General features: G+C 38.8%; 2 protein-coding genes across 32 annotated transcripts in view; both read left to right on the forward strand.

Moving 5' to 3' along the window:
* Positions 1–1,359: 1,359 nt before the first annotated feature.
* LOC108648295 (T-lymphocyte surface antigen Ly-9) lies at positions 1,360–9,124 on the forward strand. 2 transcript variants are annotated; one of them, XM_031890815.1, is made up of 4 exons: positions 1,360–1,534; positions 1,802–2,122; positions 8,318–8,617; positions 8,790–9,124. In XM_031890815.1, the coding sequence occupies exons 1-4, from the start codon at positions 1,468–1,470 to the stop codon at positions 8,897–8,899; spliced, it is 798 nt and encodes a 265-aa protein (XP_031746675.1). In that variant the 5' UTR covers positions 1,360–1,467; the 3' UTR covers positions 8,900–9,124. The 2 variants fall into 2 exon arrangements, with proteins under 2 accessions (XP_031746675.1, XP_017951991.2); XM_018096502.2 differs by lacking the exons at positions 8,318–8,617; positions 8,790–9,124 and adding exons at positions 3,144–3,443; positions 3,624–3,748 and having other exon boundaries at positions 1,364–1,534.
* An 8,947-nt stretch (positions 9,125–18,071) lies between these two features.
* The window catches only part of LOC100486501, a 62,816-nt gene continuing 57,352 nt past the window's right edge, over positions 18,072–23,535 (forward strand). For 28 of the 30 annotated variants that reach the window (XM_031891106.1, XM_031891120.1, XM_031891109.1 and 25 more), the window contains exons 1-2: positions 19,448–19,759; positions 22,901–23,089. In XM_031891106.1, the coding sequence (XP_031746966.1) occupies positions 23,029–23,089 (61 nt within the window). In that variant the 5' untranslated portion in view covers positions 19,448–19,759; positions 22,901–23,028. Of the gene's footprint in view, positions 18,207–19,446; positions 19,760–22,900; positions 23,090–23,535 lie in introns of those variants that run through there. The other 2 variants (XM_031891107.1, XM_031891137.1) reach the window with 2 other exon arrangements.

Below are 23,535 nucleotides of genomic sequence, written 5' to 3' on the forward strand. Positions count from 1 at the left end.
ACTACACCTATAGACACAACACACTAAGGGAACCCTGGAATCACTGCCGTGTTCAAAGTGATGGTAGCTCCAGGATTCCCCAGCATAAATAGGGGTCATTTTGGTTGTTTTGTGTTATTGACTTACAAGTAATTGTCAGGATAAAGTCAAAAGAAAAAAAAGCCTCACCGGTAATGAAGCAGGGAGTGGGCGCACGTGCCCCAGACCTATAGTTTGAGGAGGGAATTTTTACCAACAAAGTATGACAGGCACTCACAGGCATTGTAAAATAAAAGTAATATGTATTTAAAAAAAAACCTAGAACACAGAACAGCCTTTTGCATTTCATGCACCAAGCACTTGATAGACTTTTGATTAAGTGTTTGGTGCACAAAATGCATATGATATTCTGTGTTCTTTATTTGTCTGAAATAAAGTTTATTTCTCTGTTACAATGCCTGATTGTGGGAGCTGTGAGTCCCTGCTGAGACTTTGTTGGTAGAACATCCCAGATATTGGAGGTTTGTGTTCCTTGACCAATGCAGTGCAGGATCAGGCAGAATGGGGGGTCAGTGGTTCTCAAACAGCTGCCATTTTATTGCAATATAAAAGTCAAATACAGGTTCTACATATGATCAAGAACAGATTCACCAATAGGATAGTCCTTATTATGGTCTGACATTGCGGTTATTTAATTAAAGCAATGTTATAAAAGCCTATCTTGTCAAAGCTGCTCCTGTCTCAGGTACATTTCTGGATTAAAGGATTTTCATTTACATCATATACTGCAACATTATGCCTATACAGATACTTACAGTATATAGAAGAAAAATAACTACACATGCAGTAAAATAAAATATGTTTTTCAAAAGCCTGTACTAACTTCAAGTTTCTACTTGTGGTATAAACTGCAATGTAAAGGCTCAGGTATACACCAGAGTTTGCATCAAAATCATGCACAATTATATGGCCCAATTGTACTAAATAATTAACAAGCGAAATCACATAATAGCATACTAGTGAGAATAAACCTAAACCCCAGGGATGAGCAGGGAGGGGGGACACAGGATGCCCCACAGGACAGGATGGGGATGTGGGCACCCACAGTTTCTAACACCCAGTGCTGAATGTGAAACAACCCTTTTAAGAGTAAGGCTGAAATGTATCTCTCAATTGGTCATTGTAACTTTTAATAAATAAGAAATAACCAAAAGATAAATGACAACAACATTAACAACATATAAGCTGGATGCTAGTTTTGTTTTTTTGTTAGTTGCATTTTTCTCACTTACACTATTCATACCCATTTCCTGTGGCCCCTGATTGTCTCCCCCCCCACCCAGTCAGTGGAAGTGGCCAGTCAGTGTCACATGACTGTACACAGAGAGACAGAGGAAGATGTCGGTCAGTGTCACATGACTGTACCCAGAGAGGCAGAGGAAGATGTTGGTCAGTGTCACATGACTGTACATAGAGAGGCAGAGGAAGATGTCGGTCAGTGTCAGTGAGAAGCTGCTGCTCTGCCTTCTCTCTCCTGCCCTCCTCACTGTTACAGGTCAGTATAATGGGTATAATGGATAGAAACTCACTTATTAATATCCATAACTTTGTCTCACTATGTACCTTACAATAAACCCTTTGGAAGATCAGTCTATAATGTATTGCTGAATATGATCTTTACTACCTTTAGTTTTTCTTATAGTTCATCCAGACCTGATAACAGAAACTAAATTTATAATCCCAGGAATCCATTTAAACCTATTTGTACACAGTGTGCAGCTGAACCCAAATGACGTTTGATTTTTGTTTTTTTTCACTAAAGCTCAAGTTGGCCCAATCCGGGTGTATGGGCTAATAACCCAGTCTGTCAGTCTGGCACCCACCGAGCACTTGGCACAGCCTGTAGAAGAGGTATTATGGCATTATATAAGCAATGGAACAAGACACAGACTGGCAGATTACAGGAACCAGCGGCTGAGTATCCGGCACAGTCAGTTCTCCCAGCGACTGGATGCTGATAACAGCGGCACAAGGTTATGGATCAGGGAACTGAGGAGTGAGGATACCGGGAGTTACACAGCATTCATTGCACTGCAAGGCACAGCACATACAGTAGAAATGTCATTTACTCTCACTGTGTATGGTAAGTGTTCATATAATGGCACCTGTATTATATTTTCAGTATGCAGAGATATAGGCAAAGTTATTTACACAACTTTCCCTTTCCCCGTACAGTTTACAAAGTTTGGTGCCCAAAGCACAGATTGCTTGCCCAAATTTTCTGCACAAAATGGACACTGCATAATTTACATAAATTTAACCATATTCCTCATGATCTCTCTGCACACATATGAAAACATCTGGGCAAAATAACAGCCTAAATAAAAATATAATGGAAGGCAAAAATGCCATGGGTAAGTTTAATGGAAACATTTTTGCACCTGTACACATAGACCAATATTGTGCAAGTCCCATATACTGTGCATGGGACCATTTAGATGCCTGAGCTAGAGAGCCCCATCTAGGCAAGTGCTGAGTACAGGTTGTACCCCAGAATGCCGTGCAGCACTGTGTGGGGGCTTTGTAGCACTGTTGGCATCCAGGGAGCCCTGTACTTAATGTCGCCTTGCCGTTGCCCCCTTAGCTTGCACATCTAAATATGGTTCAGTGGTGTTGGAGGATACACTGAACTTGGTGGGCAGATGTATTTTTTCAACTCAAACTTATATCAATGTGTAATCTACAAGAATATTAACATACATCCTGTATACTGATTTCCCAAAGTAACTATAACTTTACTTGCCCTTTAATGCAAGAACATTTTTGGATTTAGAACATACACTTTATCCTTTTCTGGGTAGGGACTCTTTTATGAATATCTTTCTGTAGACTGGGCTTGCAAGATTTAATTCAAAGTACAGTTCTTAGATTCTGTTATTCTGTTTTCACTGAAAGTAAATTAATCTGTAGCCTAAGGAGGTATGTGCCATGTATAATGTATGTGTGAAGTTTATCTTGTTACTTTATTCAGGATCCCAAATCCTTGTGCAGCCCAATTATTTGAAATACAGTCACTAAAATTACATTATATAATCTACTATATTACCTTTCATTCTCTCTTGTACAGATAGAAATAATTTGCCAATGTATGTTTCTATACACAGAGCCAGTTCCCACCCCAGATATAAAGATGGAGATGGAGCAGATTAGCCCTGACTGGTGCAATTTCACCCTTCATTGTTCTGCCCCAACAAACCCATCAGCGCTGTCCTACAGTTGGATGTACAGACACAAAGGCCGGTACCAGCCCTATCCCAATGGTACCACAATCCGTGTGTCACTGCAGCCTGAATCCTGGGATGGGGAGTATCTGTGCTTGGTACAGAACCCGGTTGGTCAGAACTATGTCTCCATTACTGCTCGGGAAATCTGCAACGGTACCTTGACTACAAAAGTGATAAATGGTGGGTACAATTTAAGACAAACTACAATAATGTGAGCTTCAAATTTACAGAGACACGTGATTAACATAACTTTATTGGCATCAGTAACCATCTATGTCGCTACAGGATAGTTGGAAATGTCACATTACTTTTTCATAGTAAAATTAGTTAATTACTGGGATCTCTCTGTTTGTGTTTTAGGTAAAACCTGCTGGATAAAAGTATTCATCACTTTGCCGATTCTCACTGCTCTCTCCTTGTCAGTAGGAGTTCTCATCATTGTAACAAGGAATAAAAAAAATCTAAGATAAAAGAGATGTGTTTTTAATCATTCCAAGTTAAGGGATAAGCAATGAAACCTGTTACCTCTCCTAATATCTTGGGAACAAAGATAATGAAAATGATGATGATAATGGTTATTACAAATCAAAATGATTTGCTGATCATGGTAGCCTTGCACAACTTGTATTGGTGCTTCCTTACATACAGTTCTGAGCAACCCACTCATGCCTTGCTCAGGTGATAAGAAACAGCTATAACCTGCTGTGCTTAGATTGTAAGCTCTATCACTTAGATTGTAAGCTCTATGGGGCAGGGACCTCCTTCCTACTGTGTCTCATACCACATGGCACTTACTCCCTGTGTATTTATACTTATTTATTGTATTTATTTATTATAACTTGTCTTCCCTGTGTGTAATTGTGTATATTGTAAGATTGTACAGCGATGCGTACCCTTGTGGCACTTTATAAATAAAGTTATACATACATACATACAAATGACCCTTGCCAAAACATGCCCTAAAATATCCTAGAAACAGTAAAGAAGTGTAAAACCAAACATTTTTTACTAACAGTTAATCAGGCACTCGCAGGCATTGTAAAATAAAAGTAATATGTATTTTTTTAAAAAAACCTAGAACACAAAAAGCCTTATGTGTTTCATGCAACAAGCACTTCATAGGCTTTTGATTAAGTGTTTGGGGCACAAAATGCATAAGGATATTCTGTGTTCTATATTTGTCTGATATTAAATTTATTTCTCTGTTATATACTCCAACATAATGCCTATACAGATATTAAAATGGGACAAAGATAAAACCAAATATATAGTAAAATTAAGGGGGTGACAATCAACCTTCAAATTATTATTTTTTTTTTTGGCAAATCAAACTCCCTATATTCAAATGTATTGCTCAAAAACTCAAATTGCCTATATTTATTAAGTGCAACAAAAACCAAAAACTTGAATATAAAACTCTAAAAGCTTGCGAGTTTATGTAAAAAGTCAATGGGAGTTGTCCTAGGCAAAATCAAGCCATATATTCAATTATTTATTTATTGTATTTATTTATTAACATTTATTTATAAAGCGCCAACATATCCCGCAGCGCTGTACAATAAGTGGGTTTCATACATTGGACATACAGAGTAACATATAAAGCAATCAATAACCGATACAAGAGGTGAAGAGGGCCCTGCCCAAAAGAGCTTACAATCTACATTATTATTATTATTATTATTAACATTTATTTATAAAGCGCCAACATATCCCGCAGCGCTGTACAATAAGTGGGTTTCATACATTGGACATACAGAGTAACATATAAAGCAATCAATAACCGATACAAGAGGTGAAGAGGGCCCTGCCCAAAAGAGCTTACACTCTACATTATTATTATTATTAACATTTATTTATAAAGCGCCAACATATCCCGCAGCGCTGTACAATAAGTGGGTTTCATACATTGGACATACAGAGTAACATATAAAGCAATCAATAACCGATACAAGAGGTGAAGAGGGCCCTTCCCAAAAGAGCTTACACTCTACATTATTATTATTATTATAAACATTTATTTATAAAGCGCCAACATATCCCACAGCGCTGTACAATAAGTGGGTAACATACATTGGGCATACAGAGTAACATATAAAGCAATCAATAACCGATACAAGAGGTGAAGAGAGCCCTGCCCAAAAGAGCTTACAGTCTACAAATAGAGATTCTTTATTTTTTTTCATGTTTATAAACTCACAAATTCAAGTTTATTTATGTGAACAAGTTTTTCCTACTTGGATTTTTTAAATACATAAGCAAACATTTGAGTTTTTTTAAAATGTGAGTTTATTCAAAGTAGAAAAAAACTCTCCAAGCTTCCACTTTTGCCGTAAATTGCCATGTAATGGCTCTGGCATACACCAGAGTTCATGTAAATATCATGCACAATAATACGGCCCAACGGCACTAAATAATTAACAGGTGAAATGACACAGCAGAAATGCTAGTGAGAATGAAGCTGTTGTACATCAGCACCTTGCCTAACCCACAGTGATGAGAATATTAGGGGACAGGATGCGCCACCGGACAGGATAAGGATGTGGTCACCCACAGTTTCTAACACCAAGTACTGAATGTGAAAGAACCTGTCCAAGAGCAAGGCTGAAAATATATCTCTCAACTGGTCAGTGTAACTTCCAATAAACAAAAATAACCAAAAGATAAATAAAAAACAGTAAAGTTATTAAATTAGAATGTTTATTATACATGTATTATTAAGACCAACACAACATTAACAGCAAGAAGGAGATGTTATTAGGGTGTGCACTGACACCTAGTTTTTTTTTTTTTTTTGTCAGTTGCATTGTCACACTATTCATAGCTGTTTCCTGTGGCCCTTGATTGTCTCCCCCCCACCCGGTCAGTGGAAGATACCCGGTCAGTGTCACATGACTGTAAATAGAGAAGCAGACCAAGATGTCGGTCAGTGTCAGTGAGAAGCTCCTTCTCTGCCTTCTCTCTCCTGCCCTCCTCACTGTTACAGGTCAGTACAATGGGTATAATGGATAGAAAGTTAGGGATATTAATTAATATGTGTTGCTTTGTCTCAGTTTGTAATTACTATAAACCCTTTGGGAGGTCAGTGTATAAAGTAATACTGAATATGCCCTTATCAGACGTTTCTGCAAAACATTAAGTTATTAATTTTGTTTTTCTTGCAGTTCATTCAGACCTGTTAACAGAAACTAATTTATATTCTCAGGAATACATGTAAACCTATTTGTATACACACAAAACACAAATTATGTTTTGGTTTTTTTTTACTACAGCGCAAGTTGGTCCAATCCAGGTGTATGGGCTAATCACCCAATCTGTCAGTCTGGCACCAACTAAGCCATTGGCACAGCCTGTAGAACAGGTATCATGGCAATATATAAGCAATGGAAAAAAATATAGACTGGCAGATTACAAAAACCAGCAGCTGAGTTTCCGGCACAGTCAGTTCTCCCAGCGACTGAATGCTGATAACAGCGGCACAAGGTTATGGATCAGGGAACTGAGGAGTGAGGATACCGGGAGTTACACAGCAATCATTGTACTGCAAGGCAAATCACAAACAGTCGATCTGTCTTTTACTCTCACTGTGTATGGTAAGTGTTTAGTGTTACACAACTTGCCCTTTCCCCATACAGTTTACAAAGTTTGGTGCCCAAAGCACAGACTGCTTGCCCAAATTTTATGCACAAAGTGGAAACTACATAATTCACATAAATTCACCCATATTCTCCAGGAGTTCAAACTAATATGCACTTTCTCATCCACTGAGGTTTTTTCACCACATGATCTGTCTGCACACATATGAAAACATCTAGGCAATATAACAGCCTACATACACATATAATGGAAGGCAAAAATGTAATGAGTAAGTTTAATGGAAACATGAAAATACTGTTCAACACCGAGTGGCCACTTTTGGCATCAAGGGAGCCCTGTACTTAATGTCAACCAACATTTTAACAATATAAATATAAAAAATAATAAATACTGTGAGAGATGCAATGAAAAAAGATCATTATTTGGTGTATTTCCACCAGTGTTTAAGGTGGAATACAAATGGCCCAAGGTAAAATACCTGGTTTTACAGCAGGTAATGCTGTTTTGGCCAGCTGTAGGGAGCTGCCTGATTAGGCTGCAGGTGAGCAGCCAATAAAAGGGCTGTGTGATTTACACCGAGAGTTGGAATTGAACCTTGACTGAGTGAAGGTCACTCTCAGAGCAGGGCACAGAGCAGGAGGGCTGCCTGTGTCAGGAACTCCCAGAGGAGCTGGGGGTGCCACTTGCCACTGCAGGGAGCAGAGGGAGTTCTGACCAGATGGATGAGTGCTGAGAGGGCTCAGCAAGGCTTACTGTGAAGCCTGAGTGTTCCAGAGTGTGGAACCAACCCTGGAAGTTGAGAACCCTGAAGGAGGGACATATCATAACACTGAACTGTTTATGAACGTATGTCTTTATGTTTCTGTTGGGAAGAACTGGCCCTAAATAAACCTGAGTTTTGCCTGAAGTCTTGGTGTCCCTGTCTCTATGCTCCAGATCCTCTGCCTACCATTGCTAATTCCCCCAAAATTGCATGTACAGGCATTCAGCATGTCACAAGACTGGGCTTGCAAGATTTAATACAATATTCATGTTGAGGTCTCAGTAAGGAGGTATAAATCAGGAGTAAAGGGGCAGTCTTATTTTTTTAATATATCTTTCTATACAGACTGCACAGCGCTGCGGAATATGTTGGCGCTTTATAAATAAATGTTAATAATAATAACTACAATTTGAATTGCCTCCCTGCCATTTTACTGCCTTGCTTGTTTACTTTTAACTCATCTTAAAGTACAGGTCTTAGATCCTGTTCTTTCACTGACAGTAAATCAGTCTGTAATTAGCCTTAGGAGGTATGTGCCATATATATGTGTTAGCTTATTATAATGCATTCAAGATTCCATATCCTTGTGCAGTCCAATGCTTTGAAATATGGTTACCGAAACTACATCTACTGTATTTAATTTCAATCTCTCTTGTACAGATAGAATTTATTTCTAAATGTATGTTTCTATACACAGAGCCAGTTCCCACCCCAGATATAATGATGGAGAAGGTACGGATTAGCCCTGACTGGTGCAATTTCACCCTTCATTGTTCTGCCCCAACAAACCCATCAGCGCTGTCCTACAGTTGGATGTACAGACACAAAGGCCGGTACCAGCCCTATCCCAATGGTACTACAATCCGTGTGTCACTGCAGCCTGAATCCTGGGATGGGGAGTATCTGTGCTTGGTACAGAACCCGGCTGATCAGAAAAATGCCTCTATTGCCCCTCGGGAATTCTGCCCTGATACCAGGCTTACAAAAGGCATATTGGGTGGGTACAAATTAAGACAAACTACAGTAATATTAACTTTAAATTTACAGACAGATGACTGACAGAACTTTATTGACATCGGTAACTATTGCTAAAGGATAGTTGTAAATGTCACATTACTTGTTTATAGTAAAATTAGTAAATTACTGGGATCTCTCTGTTTGTGTTTTAGGTAAAACCTGCTGGATAAAAGTATTCATCACTTTGCCGATTCTCACTGCTCTCTCCTTCTCAGTAGGAGTTACCATCATTGTCACAAGAAATAAAAATTTCCAAGATTGAAGAGGTGTTTTTTTACTCCTGCTCAAGCTTAGGGAACAGCAATGAAAACCTTCCTGATTTCTTGGTTGTAAAGATAATGATAATAAAAGTTATGGCACAGGACTTAGCACTGGTGCTGTAAATTCCTTGCGGCCCTGGCAGAGTGCTATACAAATAAAGGGTCATTAAAAAGACTGGTGTATAGTGTCTCACAAAAGGAATCTAAACATGTACAGGATCTATATATTCAGAATGCCAGGGATATGGGTTTTCCAGATAAGGGGTCTTTCCTTAATTTATTTGCCTTAAGTCTGATAAAAAGTATTTAAACATTAAATAAACCTAACAGGATTTTTAGGTTAGTTACCATCAAGTACAGGTACTGTTTTATTATTACAGAGAAAAGGGAATCATTTAACCATGAAATAAACCCAAAAGGGCTGTTCTGCCCCCAATAAGGGGTAATTATATCTTAGTTGGGATCAAGTACAGGTACTGTTTTATTATTACAGAGAAAAGGGAATCATTTAAACATGAAATAAACACAATAGGGCTGTTCTGCCCCCAATAAGGAGTAATTATATCTTATTTGGGATCAAGTACAGGTACTGTTTTATTATTACAGAGAAAAGGGAATCATTTAACCATGAAATAAACCCAATAGGGCTGTTCTGCCCCCAATAAGGGGTAATGATATCTTAGTTGGGATCATTATTATTATTATTATTTTATTATTACAGAGAAAAAAGAAATACATTACATATAAGGTCCTTACTAATAAAGCCCCTCCGTATACTTCATCTCCAATCCCAAAATACACTCCTTCACGCAACCTATGTTCTATGTTCTGCCTTCGCCTCACTTCTTCTCTCATGATTTCTTCCCTTTCCCGACTGCCAGACTTTTCCCAGGCTTCTGCCTGTCTCTGGCACTCTCAGAATCTCCCCTTCCTTCCAAACCTCCAAACACTCCCTAAAGACCCATCAGTTTAGGGAAGCATATTCATTATATCTAAACTGATCAAACATTTATGTATGTATCTTAAATCATCAATCAGTACCCACATTCCTTTTGTTTTAATGTACCCCTAACCCCTGTAGATTGTAAGCTCTTGCGAGCAGGTCCATCTGATCCTATTGTTACTGTGTATTCCCTTGTTTATTATACTTTTTTAAGATCCCTGTTTATTCTGAAGCACTGCATAATTTACTGACACTGTATAAATAAATGATGATGATGAAGGAAATCATTTCAGTAAATTAGCTATTAAATATTATTTGCTTAAAATGGACTTTTTGAGAGATGGCCTTCTGGTTATTCCGATCTTTCTTGATAATGGGTTTCCAGATAAGGGATCACATACCTGTATTAATTCTGTCCAATTATACATTTTATATAAAACTTTGCAAACCACCCAGCATCAGGATCAGACCAACAGGTAACAGAGGCAAAGGTCCATTTAGTCTCCACATTAAATGCTCAATTTTCTTTAGTAACCTTATCTTCAAAAACATTTACAATAGAAAATAACTTACTGAACTCACTGCCCATTAAAGCCTTGATTTTGGCTTTTTTTAATTAAAAAATTAATAATAATAATAGTAATAATTTTACCTTCACCCCTAGGAAAATTATTGTTTATTAGAGATGAGGAGCGGTCAACATATTTTTGTCAAATTTTTGGCACCAAAATATAGTTTGTATTAGGTAGGGGTGTAACATACTCCAGAAGCATTATGGGTACTCAAAAGGTGCACTCTGGAATATACAATGCATAGCATTATATTATCTGATAATAAGAATCTAAGTTTTATTTTACTGGTTAGCTATTTTTTATGTCTTCCAATCAGTTTATGGGTCTGAATTCTTCTGAAGTTAAACTTTAGGGCAACGACATACATGCATTTTTGAGAGATCATTAGACAGTTTGCGCTGAAACCTCTGTCTAACAAATCTATAGCTAATGTTTTTACCAGTAAAATCTAACTGAATTCTTTATGTATAAGCATATTTATCACCTCTTAAGTTATAGAGAAATGTATCAGAGGGTATACACATAGTACATTTTAGCTGCATTCATCATGTGCAGTTGAAACTTTTTCTTTTCTTTGTTGTGGTTTGACTACTTTGTAATAAAGATGGGTTATCTAATGCTTGCCATACATGGACTGATAAGAAAACCTTTTGGCCTGTGTAGGGGGCCAAAATGATGTAACAGGCCATAGATGTGGTCCTCTCCAGAATGGTCTGCCCAGACTAACCAATTTATTCTATCTTTAGCTATTGACTTGCACATATACCAAAAGTTCTTCCTCTACTAGGGTCTTTCTTGTCCTTCTTCTATTGGTTCCTGTTGAGTTGCCTGGAACAAGAAGGAAACAAAATGGAAGGGCTCATTGGGAGAGCATAGACAACTGTCCTACAAGACAGGGATGTGACTTTAGTGACTGTTGTGAGAAAAAAACACTTTGGGATTCCAAGAAAAGCCCATGTGAGCATATTCAAGCAGAAAATCACTTACACCTGCACTCCTGTGTGTTTCCATGGGAGTTCCCATAGGCAGTCCTGCACAAGCAAAATAAATAGCAATAAATAACACTCCTGGCCCCTAAACCTTTTATTTCCAACTACGTCAGCCTACTCAGCTATGAGCATGATAAAGTGTATGGAAGTATGTGTAAAGTCAATGTAGAGAACTGCAAAACTATTGCATTCGCTGATGCCATGCAATGGAGGAATAGCTTATTTCTATATGCCAAAGAAATGTTATTTTCCCTTTAACATTGAGTATATTATATAATTGTGTCTTGTGTCCTTTGTCTAAACTAGTTTCTGTACTATAATTGCAGGCACCAACATGAATGTCAATATATCCCAGTATATACAGCTTTACTGTATTTAGTCTGGGATAAAGCCCATCCCCAGTACTCCGCAATATACAGTATACAGCTGGACAGTAGCCTGCTTCTTGCAGATCTCTCTGCCTTATGGGAGAAGGAAAATCTTACACTAGCACAGTTCATTTATCCCCCAGCTGTCCCATTTCTTTTATGCCACAGAGAGTGTGACTAAAAGTTCACAAGTTGATTTTCAAAATATTTGTTTTTCCTTTAATAAAAGACACCTTGAAAAGCGCTTTGGGCAAACTGACTATTCCTATTGCCTTCATCGCGTAACTAGTTCTCACTGGCTGACAGGTGTATGTACTAGAAATACAATGCTTTGAGTTCAATCTAGATGCTGATCCCACATAATAGGACACAAATCATATTCTGTCATGTCATAATGTCGTATATCAAAACAGGTTACACAGGATCTCTCCCCTTGTGCAAGATGTCTAACATTCTTTGTTTGCTTTGAATATTTTTTTTTTACCTTTTTTGCTTTGCAGGTTTTCAAATAAAGGGGTAGTATAATTTAATTTTTTGTTTTCCCTGAAAATAAAAAAAACTGAAATGGACTCAAATATTGGGCTTATGCCATTTAATAAAGGTACTTGGTCCAAACCTGAATAGTTGCACTAAGCACCACTGGGTTCCCCCTGCCTTTTCTGCTGAATTGTGTGCACCTATTGATGCTGGAGAACACTTGGAGCTACTGCCACCCTGAACATGGCAGTAATTCTAGGGTTGGCACAGCTGGTTTTACATGGTTGGAAAGGCAGCATCAGAAGTAAATAACTAGGTACACCCAGGGTCAGACTGGGTTGCCAGGACATCGGGAATAAACCCCATGGGCCCCGGCGGCCCATACCTTGCTGGTGCTCCCTTGACCGATGGTGTTCCTCCCCTGAAACGTTAAGGACGTTGGGTGGGGGGGGCTAGGGAGGCTCAGTGGGGGCCCCTAGGGGATGGGGGGGGATGTGGCCGGCAGGGGCACCTGCAGGGACCCTGGGGTGGGAGCCCCAGTCTGTCCCTGGGTACACCAGCATTTTAACACAGACATTTTGGCCCCAATGTCATGACCTACTGTGGCTCAGAGAATTCCATGACACACTGTGGCACAGTGTGTTGCCCTCAGCACATCATGACACAGTGTGGGACTGGTATTTTATGCCACAGCCTGGGCCCTCTGATGCCTGACTGTATCCCTATAACCAGGGCCGGACCTAGGGGTAGGCAGAAGAGGCAGCTGCCTAGGGCGCAACAATTGAGGGGCGCCAGGCAGGACCCTCTCCTGCCTACCCCTAGAGCTACTTTGTCATTGCCTCCGCCGCTTGTCATTAGCAGCGGAGGCAATGACCGATCTAATCACCCCACCCTCCCTGCACCGCCTCCTGTGCTTTGGCACGCATGCGCCGTTGGGGGGGGGGAGGTGGGCGGAGTTGGCCGACCGGGTTGCCCAGGGCGCCTGGTCGGCTTGGCCCGCCCCTGCCTATAACATTAAATAACAACCTGCCTCTTGACTTACTGGACAATTATTTGACTATTATAGCATCTTCCCTTAAATTTCCTCGTTTTTGTCCCTTGAGTTGTCAAATATCTATCCACAAAAAAAACAAAAAAACACTGGCACTTGATGCTGAGTGAAAACACTAAAGTTTATGTCATTTTGCACAAAAAAACCCTCAAATATTCTTTTTGGGAGAAGAGAATCTGGTTGTTGTTGTTCACTGGCACAGAGCTCTGAGCAGAGTTGAAGAAAAAATCTTCTTTTGATTAAATATTGGGAAGGCCCTGGCTTACTTTGTAGCTGTTACACAGCCTCCTATTGCAAAACTGTGACAAAATGTTAGGAGACAGCAGGAAGGCATGCCCTGCATGTTATGGATACTAGGGTGCTTTCAATAGCAATTACATTTACACATAACTTTAACAACACTAAATATGTCTAATGAATGTAAGGGAAATCTGTATTATTGTTGCTTGTGTGTCCAAAGTAAAACAAGTTTTCTTGTTAAAGAAAATAGGTGCAAAGGAGTCTGGGAGTGGGTGGGTGTGGTTTCCCCACAGAGTAGCTGTATTTGCTTGTTGTGAGGTAATTTTGACCAGAGCTTTGTTGATGAAGAGTGTCAGCTATCTGATATTAGACTGTATTAGAGAAGCTGCCCACTCCCCCCGATCTATAAAGTTAATTTCCAACAAACACTGTTTGTGTGCTGGAGGAAAGTCAGTAGTGAAAATTCAAAGGTCCAGCCTTTATTAAATGAAACAAAAAGAGTAACTGGTATTGCTGAGGCTAAATACCCATTAACCCCCTGATCCCATGACATGCATTTGTATATTACACTTAAGGGCAGGTTTATCAAAATATGAGTTTAGAGCTTAATACATAAAAACTCACCCACATTCTATTCATTCCCATGGGGATTTTATAAGTATATTTATCACATGGTGAGTTCTAACTTTCACCCATTGATAAATACACTTATAAAAATCCCATAGGATTGAATAAAAAGTGGGTGAATTTTTCATTTATAGAAACTCGCAAGCTATTAGATGGTAAATTTTTACATTTTAGTGTAAAGGTTTTTTTGCACTTAATAAATACCAGACATTTGAGTTTTTGAACCATAATTCGAATTTGAGTTTTTTTAGGGCAGAAAAACTTGAATCAAGAAAAAAAAAACCTCAGACGTAGATAAATCACCATTGTCTCTCTGGCAGGCTAGCTAGCAGGAAAGCTCCTTATCACAGGCAAGATGCCTTTACACTCTTCTTCGCAGTTATGCCTTAATTTGTCTTTACCCACCTGATAGGAAAGTAGTGAGTGTGGTTGTATATAACCTTTACCACAAGCCCCTTATCACCTACCCACATGCCTCCTGTTGTGTTTATAGTCAAATTTAAAGATGTCAGAATGCAGAATGGGGCATGGTCAAACAGGCACAAAATGTGCTCCAGTTCTTGGAAACCATAACAATGAGACGGCAATTACTTGTCAGCTTTTTGAAAGCAAACATCTAATTGGTTGCTAAGGGTTACTAGACCTGGAGCAAGACTAGCTCTATTAGTAATACATGTCTTCGACTGAGAAAAAGTAACCAAGGAATCCCAAGGAATACAAATAAGAAAAGCATGCTGTCAAAAGGACAATGAATATATTTATTAATACATTATTTAGACTTTTACGGGGGATCTAAAACTATAAGTAATACAGGATTAGTTACTTGAAAACAAATCTAAACATATTTTATTATATTATAAAGGGTAACAGCCTGCTAGGAGCTGTAGTCCAGCAGCATTAGGGTTATATTTTTAAAGCAATATTGCTTGATAAAACATATTGACATGAATGGGAGGGGGTAGTGGTAGGTTTGGGTGCTTCTCTGCTATCTGAATTCCCCTTTAGGAGAAATCTTCTCTTCACCCATCCCCACTGCAGTTGCAGGATCAGAGGACACAGTAGAGTTATGTGCCTAGGGCCCTAGTGTACCCTACCGCCACCGTTGTGCCCTAGCTATGTGCCTCTTCTGCCTACACCTAGTTCTGGCCCTGCCTCACTCCCAACTCTACCTTCCCAGAATATATCCTATATCAGGGATCCCCAACCTTTCTTACTTGTGAGCCACAGCCAAATGTAAAAAGACTTGGAGAGCAACACAAGCACCATAAAATTTCATGGAGGAGCCAAATAAGGGCTATTAGGTACCCTCTATTCACACTATCAGCTTACAGGAGGCTTTATTTGGTAGTAAAGCAGCCAAAACTTGCCTCCAAATCAGAAATTCAAAAACAACTACCTGGTTTGGGGGCACTGAGAGCAACATCCAAGGGGTTGGGGAGCAACATGTTGCCCCCGAGCCACTAGTTTGGCATAACTGCCCTATATAATTCTTTTTCTCTTCTAGGAAAAGAAGAAGCAGGTTTAACCTTTTGAGTGCCTCCACATTATTCAAGTGCAGGAGGCATGTTGTCATGTAACACATGTTCTACATTTGATTTGCACAATGTAGTATATATACGGCACAAAATGCTGCCATTTTAATCTCCCCTTGCTATGAAAAATGAGGGCACACTGCCCTGTCACAATGGAAACCCAAATACACTTTAGCTGAACATTTATATGGGAACCGGGACCCTATAAATGTTGCGTGCTGTGCAATGGAAACATTCTTATACTGTGTTTCCCAGATCTGCAAATTCATGTGACAAACATTTACCTTTGTGACACACACACACACATATATATCACACACGCATATATCACTATGAAAATATGCAGTCATTTATTCTATCCCCAAAGGAAAAATGTAAAGTACACATTTAAGCCTGAACTTTCACATATCTCAAGGGTTGTTTTCTCTGTGTTTGTTCCCTTTTTCAGGCCTCTCTTTTTCACTCCAAACTGTGATGCCTTCCACACTTCCATAATTGGCATAAATAGCTTGTTGCATTAAGGCACCAGTTAAGAGTATATTGGGCAAAATGGTTTAGCAACAGCTATTACTTTAAACTAAAGCTGCTGACAAAACAATGTCCAAGACGTCTATTAATCAGCTGGCTTCTGCTACATCAGTGATCCCCAACCAGTGGCTCGGGGGCAACATGTTGCTCCCCAACCCCTTGGGTGTTGCTCCCAGTGGCCTCAAAGCAGGTGCTTATTTTTTAATTTCTGGCTTGGTGGCAAGTTCTGGTTGAATAAAATCCAAGTGTACTGCCAAACAGAGCCTCCTGTATGTGGCTCCTGAATGTGGCTGACAGGTAAAAAAGTTTGGGGATCCCTGTGCTACATTGGGGCCGATTTACTAAAGGTTGTTAATGCTTAACGCATAGTTTTATGTGTTAAAAAGTGTTCCTTAATTAAGTACTGATTCATCAAAGCAATTTCGCATGCGTTACTATTCATATTGCATGCGCAAAAATCTCAATTATCACAAAGCGTTTTTTCCATCGCACTCCCAGCAGTAGGCGTTACTGAACAACATTGCAGCAGGTGATTGTCTGGGGTGACAAGATGGAGTTTGTAGAGGGATTTTTTCTGGAATCTGAAGAAGAGAATCAAGTCTGTGTTGGCCCTAGAGTGATGCAGCCTCCAGTTTTCAGGGAAATGGTAATTTTCAGAACGGTAGTTTTCAGAAAGTAACGGTTATGTGTGTAATAGGGTGCGCTAATATCATGTGCTACTAAATAACACAGAAATAAATTGCATTGTTTAAAATAAGGCTTGAAAATATGTCGTCGCCAGATAAATAACGACAATAACATCGCTTCTTAATTCAGACAAGTGTCTTTTTTGTGAATTGATCGTTAATTCTCCAAATTTAAGAAGTGATAATATTTTTAACGCATGCTAAAAATAACATTTGTTTTTTCAGCCTTCAGTGAATCAACCCCATTGTTACTTTTTTCCTCTGTGGGAATCAATTCACCCATCCTAAGTTAGGATCACTAAATACTTTTAATGAATGAAAGATGCTTTGAATTATATTTTCTTAGGCAAAATTGTACTATTGAGTTTACATCCCCTTTACTGCACATTTGTTTAGGGAAATGCAGACAATAATCTGACTGCCTTAGTGTCATAAAACAGGCCTGTAACAGTTAATCAAGCAGGCTAAGGTATCCAAAAATCTTCCCTAATGTACCAGAAACAGATATTTAACAGGCCACTAGCATCTGGAACCAGTTAAGTGTAAAGGTCTCACAACCTGGGATGCCCTGCTCTAATCCCTGGCTGATAAGAGCCATGCCATGTGGGGGGTAAACAGGACATAGGACACCCATCATAGGTGATGTGGAGGTCACATTATAACATAAACTCACACACATTTATCCCCCTAGAACCCATACCATTTAAACCAACGGTACCAAACACTGGGTATAGGTTTTATTGGATATTGCCTGTCAAACAAGTCCAAACATGATTGGCTTTGGGCACTCGGTTTGTAAGATAGGAATATCTGGGCAGGGGCAGGTCACACAGTAGTGATGTTTAGTCTGTATGGGACCGATGGGATCATTTATAATTGTTGAATTTAATTTCATGTTTTTATTATGTTCCTATAAGGAGTAATGGGCATTATATCATTGGTCCAGTTCATACACTCAGGAGGTCCTAAAGAACTCACACTGTGTCCTGCTAATGGTGACACCCCTTGCATTCCTGAGGGAGGGGGGAGTGTCCAATTACCTGATGTCCCTAATCAGCTTGAAAAAGGAACTAGAATCTTCTGAAAGCTTGCTATGGGTATCTTAGTTAGCCAATAACAGTATCACCTTTATACCACTTTTGTTATTTCTTATTTCAAAAGGGTTACCCTGTAACATGCAAACTGGGATAAATAGTCAGCTCTTCTGACTACACTTGGGATTTACTTTGGAGGACCAGTTTCAATTGGAAGTTCATCCTGTGGTTTCCCCTTGCCTCCAGGACTAGAAGGACTCTGGTACAGTATAGGATTTCTATGTTTTTCCCTGTGTGTAATTATATTTTTGTATGTCCTTTTTGTAACATCTTTTTGTACAACTGCAGTGTTATACCTTTTATAATATTAAAAATACAGTTTAATAAGTGTTGTCTTTGATGCTCTAAAGCGTACCTGGCCAAGAGTGTGTAACTGTGTGCCTTAACCCTCCACATGCTGTATGCTGATTAACCATTTGACTGCTGGTAGTAAGAGTGTGTGTGTGTCAGTTCCTTACATTAATCCGTTTACTTGGCATCTCTCATCGCCAGTGTAAGAAGTATGAGAGTGGTGGCAGCAAGTTTTGTATGAGTTTTTAAGTGTTGGTTGGACTTTGGGGTGTTGTGACGCTAGTCTGACCTGTGTGCAAGGTGTGTGAGACCCTCTAGACAGCCATGCCTAAAGCCACGTGCGTCTGAAATGGCGTAATCATGACACTTAGCCTTCAAGGAATTTAGGCCTAGAAGTTTAGGTGGCTGAACCACCAAGAAAGATCTGATCTTTTGGTCCTGGACTGGTGGGGTCCTTTTCCAATGGGATCTTTAGACCTGCCACATACAAAACTGGCCAATCTTTAGCCAGACATCTGTTAGGGAGGCAGTGGGAAAGGGGCCATACACAGGCAGAGAAAGCCGACTTGGCCTGAAGGGGCTAAATCGGCAACCTAAGTCTATTTGTGTATGGCCAGCTTAATTTTGTGGGACAGTGGTTACCCACTACTGCAATGGGTTAATGGATACATCTTGGTTAACACAGACAGGTTATTTATATTACAATAACTCTGCCATGTTTAACTCTTGCTATTGGGAATGAGTTGACACAATGGAAACCCAGCTGCACTGTACATGAAACTCACATTTTGTTTCCCAGGGAAGCAAACCTATGTTTTATCCTTTATCCTTTACATAACTGACAATAACCTTTATAACACAAACAGTATTGGAAATATGAGGTCTTGTATTCTGTCCCCAGAAGGAAAAATGCAAAACAAACATCTAAACCTGAGCATCCACATATCTTTTCACTCCTTTTGCATTTTTCCCTGATTTATGCCTCTCTTTTCACTGTAGGGTTCCTGCCACTTATAAACTGCTGCTGTCACTAACTAATAACTGCTACCAGCAATATCTATGTTCTTTTTTAGATGTATTTATTTATTATGTATATAATTATGTATTTAAAAGCCAATATTCTTTAAAAATATTAGTTAATTTAACCGTAATCTTGTGCTTAGTGAGAGTCACCTCCTAGTGTCAACATGTCATGTGGGAGTGAACAGCCTAAGGGAATTATGGGTACTCCCTAGGTTATAAAGGGAAGGGAAGCCTAAGCTCTGGTGCCTTTGGACTCCAATCTATGAATGAAGCTGGATGTACTGGAGATCCCATGGAAGACTTCATTACTGGAAGGGACTATATTATTTGAAGGCACCCTGTATATGAGGACCAAAGGAGTTATTATGCTGATGGAATCTACAGAGTAGGAACTCCAGTGTGTAGGACCAGTGCAGCAGAGCATCTCTAAGAGGCATCACTGTGAGTTCTGGGCTGGTATACTGGGCTGGACACCTGTGGGTACTCATATCTTTAACATCACTGAATACATTTAATGAATGCTTAAAGTTATATTTTTTTTATTAGGCAAATTGTACTATTGGGTTTATATCCCCTTTAAGAATGTGGGTTACTACACATTTGTATAGGGGAATGCAGAAATGAATCTGACTTCCTGAGCCTTCAACTAATTCAGGCCTAGAAGTCTAGGTGGCCGAACCACCACAAATGATCTGATCTTTTAGCCCCAAACCAGTGCAGTCCTCTCCCAATGGGATTTTTAAACCTGCCAGATACATAACTGGCCAAATTTCAGTCAGATATCTGTTAGGGAGGCAGTGGGGAAGGGGCCATACACAGGCTGATATCTTGGTCTGAAGGGCCAACCTAAATCTGCTTGTGTATGGCCAGCTTTATTCTTTATGTCTATTTTATAAACCCATTTACTGTACAGCGGAATATGTTGGCATTTTATAAATACATGTTAATAATAATAATAATAATAATAATAATAATAATAATAATAATAATAATGTATTCTCCATTTCAATTGCTGGAATCATTGGCTTTGACACAAAGGTCCCTAAGGGCTTTTGTTGTAGACTTAATAATGTACATCACTAAATTGGTTAATGAATGCACTTAATAGGTTAACTGATGCACAAGTAAATTATATTAAAATAAAATCTGCCATGTTTATCTCTTGCTGTTGGGAATGAGTTCACTCTGTCACAATGGAATCCCAGCAACACTGGGTGCAGTTTGTTTCCCAGAAACCTATGGGTTTTTTTTTTCTTTCAGATAACAGACAATAACCTTTCTAACACACAGAATTGAGGTCATGTATTTTGTCCCCAGAAGGAAAAATGCAAAACAAATATTTAAACCTGAGCATCCACATATCTTTTCACTGCATTTTTCCCCGATTTATGCCTCTCTTTTCACTGTAGGGTTTCCTGCCACTTGCAAACTGCTGCTGTCACTAATAACTGCTATCAGCAATATCTGTGTTCTTTTTTAGATATTTATTTATTATGTATATCATTATGTATTTAAAAGTCAATTTTCTTTAAATTTAACCATAATCTTGTGCTTAGTGAGAGTCACCTCCTAGTGTCAACATGTCATGTGGGAGGGAACTGATTTCTGTCAGCCTAAGGGAATTATGGGTACTCCCTAGGTTATAAATGGAAGGGAAGCCCAGGCTTTGGTGCCTTTGGACTCCAATCTATGAATGAAGCTGGATGTACTGGTGAGCCCAGGTAAGACTAAATTATAGGAAGGGACTACATTATTTGAAGGGACCCTGAGGACTAGAGGAGTTAGTATGTTGAGTAGGAACTCAGGTGTGTAGGACCAGCATCTCTAAGAGGCATCACTGTGAGTTCTGGGCTGGTATACTGGGGCTGGACACCTGTGAGTGAGACTAATCTATCTATATCATTGATCTTATTGGTATGATATGTCATTACTATCGTAATACAATCTATTTCTGTATACAGGTATAGGACCCATTATCCAGAATGCTCGGGACCAAGGGTATTCCGGATAAGGGGTTTTTCCGTAATTTCCGTAATCTCCATACTTTAAGTCTATTAAAAAAATCAAGAAAACATTAATTATACCCAATAGTATTATTCTGCATCCAGTAAGGATTATTTATATCTTAGTTGGGATCAGTTACAAGATACTGTTTTATTACTACAAAGAAAAAAGAAATCCGTTTTAAAATTTGGAAATAATTGATTAAAATGGAGTCTATGGAAGACAGGCTTTCCGTAATTTGGAGCTTTCTGGATAATGGGTTTCCAGATAAGGGTTTTTTTTCCGTAATTTGGTTCTGCATACGTTAAGTCTATTTAAAAAATCAATAAAACATTAATTATACCCAATAGGATTGTTCTGCATCCAGTAAGGGGTAATTATATCTTAGTTGGGATCAAGTACAGGTACTGTTTTATTATTACAGAGAAAAGGGAATCATTTAAACATGGAATAAACCCAATAGGACTGTTCTGCCCTCAATAAGGGGTAATTATATCTTAGTTGGGATCAAGTACAGGTACTGTTTTATTATTACAGAGAAAAGGGAATCATTTAACCATTAAATACACCCAATAGGGCTGTTCTGCCCCAATAAGGGGTAATTATATCTTAGTTGGGATCAAGTACAGGTACTGTTTTATTATTACAGAGAAAAGGGAATCATTTAACCATTAAATAAACCCAATAGGGCTGTTTGGCCCCAATAAGGGGTAATTATATCTTAGTTGGGATCAAGTACAGGTACTGTTTTATTATTACAGAGAAAAGGGAATCATTTAACCATGAAATAAACCCAATAGGGCTGTTCTGCCCCAATAAGGGGTAATTATATCTTAGTTGGGATCAAGTACAGGTACTGTTTTATTATTACAGAGAAAAGGGAATCATTTAACCATGAAATAAACCCAATAGGGCTGTTCTGCCCCAATAAGGGGTAATTATATCTTAGTTGGGATCAGTTACAAGATACTGTTTTATTACTACAAAGAAAAAAGAAATCAGTTTTAAAATTTGGAAATAATTGATTAAAATGGAGTCTATGGAAGACAGGCTTTCCGTAATTTGGAGCTTTCTGGATAATGGGTTTCCAGATAAGGTTTTTTTCTGTAATTTGGTTCTGCATACGTTAAGTCTATTAAAAAAATCAATAAAACATTAATTATACCCAATAGGATTGTTCTGCCCCCAATAAGGGGTAATTATATCTTAGTTGGGATCAGTTACAAGATACTGTTTTATTATTACAAAGAAAAAAGAAATCAGTTTTAAAATTTGGAAATACTTGATTAAAATGGAGTCTATGGTAGAGGGGCTTTCCGTAATTCGGAGCTTTCTGGATAATGGGTTTCCGGATAAGGGATCCCATACCTGTACTAAGTAAAGTAACTCTTTTTTTCACCATTAAAGGTTGTGTTATTATTGCTAAGAACCATTGGCACCCAAACTATGTGTATAATTCACTCTTTGCCACAGAAAGGACCCATCTGTGAGAATGTACCATGTAAGGATGCTTTTCCTCAAGAGCAATAGAAGCTACTTAATAATAACTGTACAATCTCTTCTTTACATTTTATACAGAGCCAACTAATATACTTTACTCATAGTGAGACACAAATGTTTAAGTCTGCAACAGCAGACTTACCTTCTGGGACTATTACCCCTATTTTCATCGTGTTGTATATGGCAAACAAGTTCTCATCCCAAAAATGAAGAAATTCACTTGTGATATCCTCTTTCTCTTATGGACATCTTTCCTGATAACCTGCGGTGAGTAAATTATATTCACCTGTCTTCTTTCTCATATTACACAGAGACTTTAACTAACAATCTCACATATTTGAGGAGATTTTAGCTTTCACTTCTGAATGGTTTGTTAAAGATTTTTAGATTTCATTCAGGGAATCAGAAAAAGAGAAACTCTTATAAATAGTGATGAGCGAATTTGTCCCATTTCGGTTTACCGAAAAATGCCCGGAACTACTGAAAAATTAACAAAACATTGAACATTTGCGAGCCGTGGGTGTTGTGCAACCATTTTGTAGCGCAACTTTTTTTGCTGCAACCTATTTTGATGCAACTGCACCCAATTTAACATGCCCCTGCCTATTTTGATGCAACCTTTTTTTGACTTGCGGCCAATTTTTTCACAGAGAATTTTCGCTGAAGTTTAGCAAACCAATTCGCCAATGGCAAAATGCAGAAATTCGCTGTGA

Source organism: Xenopus tropicalis, chromosome 8, assembly GCF_000004195.4.
Source record: "Xenopus tropicalis strain Nigerian chromosome 8, UCB_Xtro_10.0, whole genome shotgun sequence".
NCBI lineage: Eukaryota > Metazoa > Chordata > Amphibia > Anura > Pipidae > Xenopus > Xenopus tropicalis.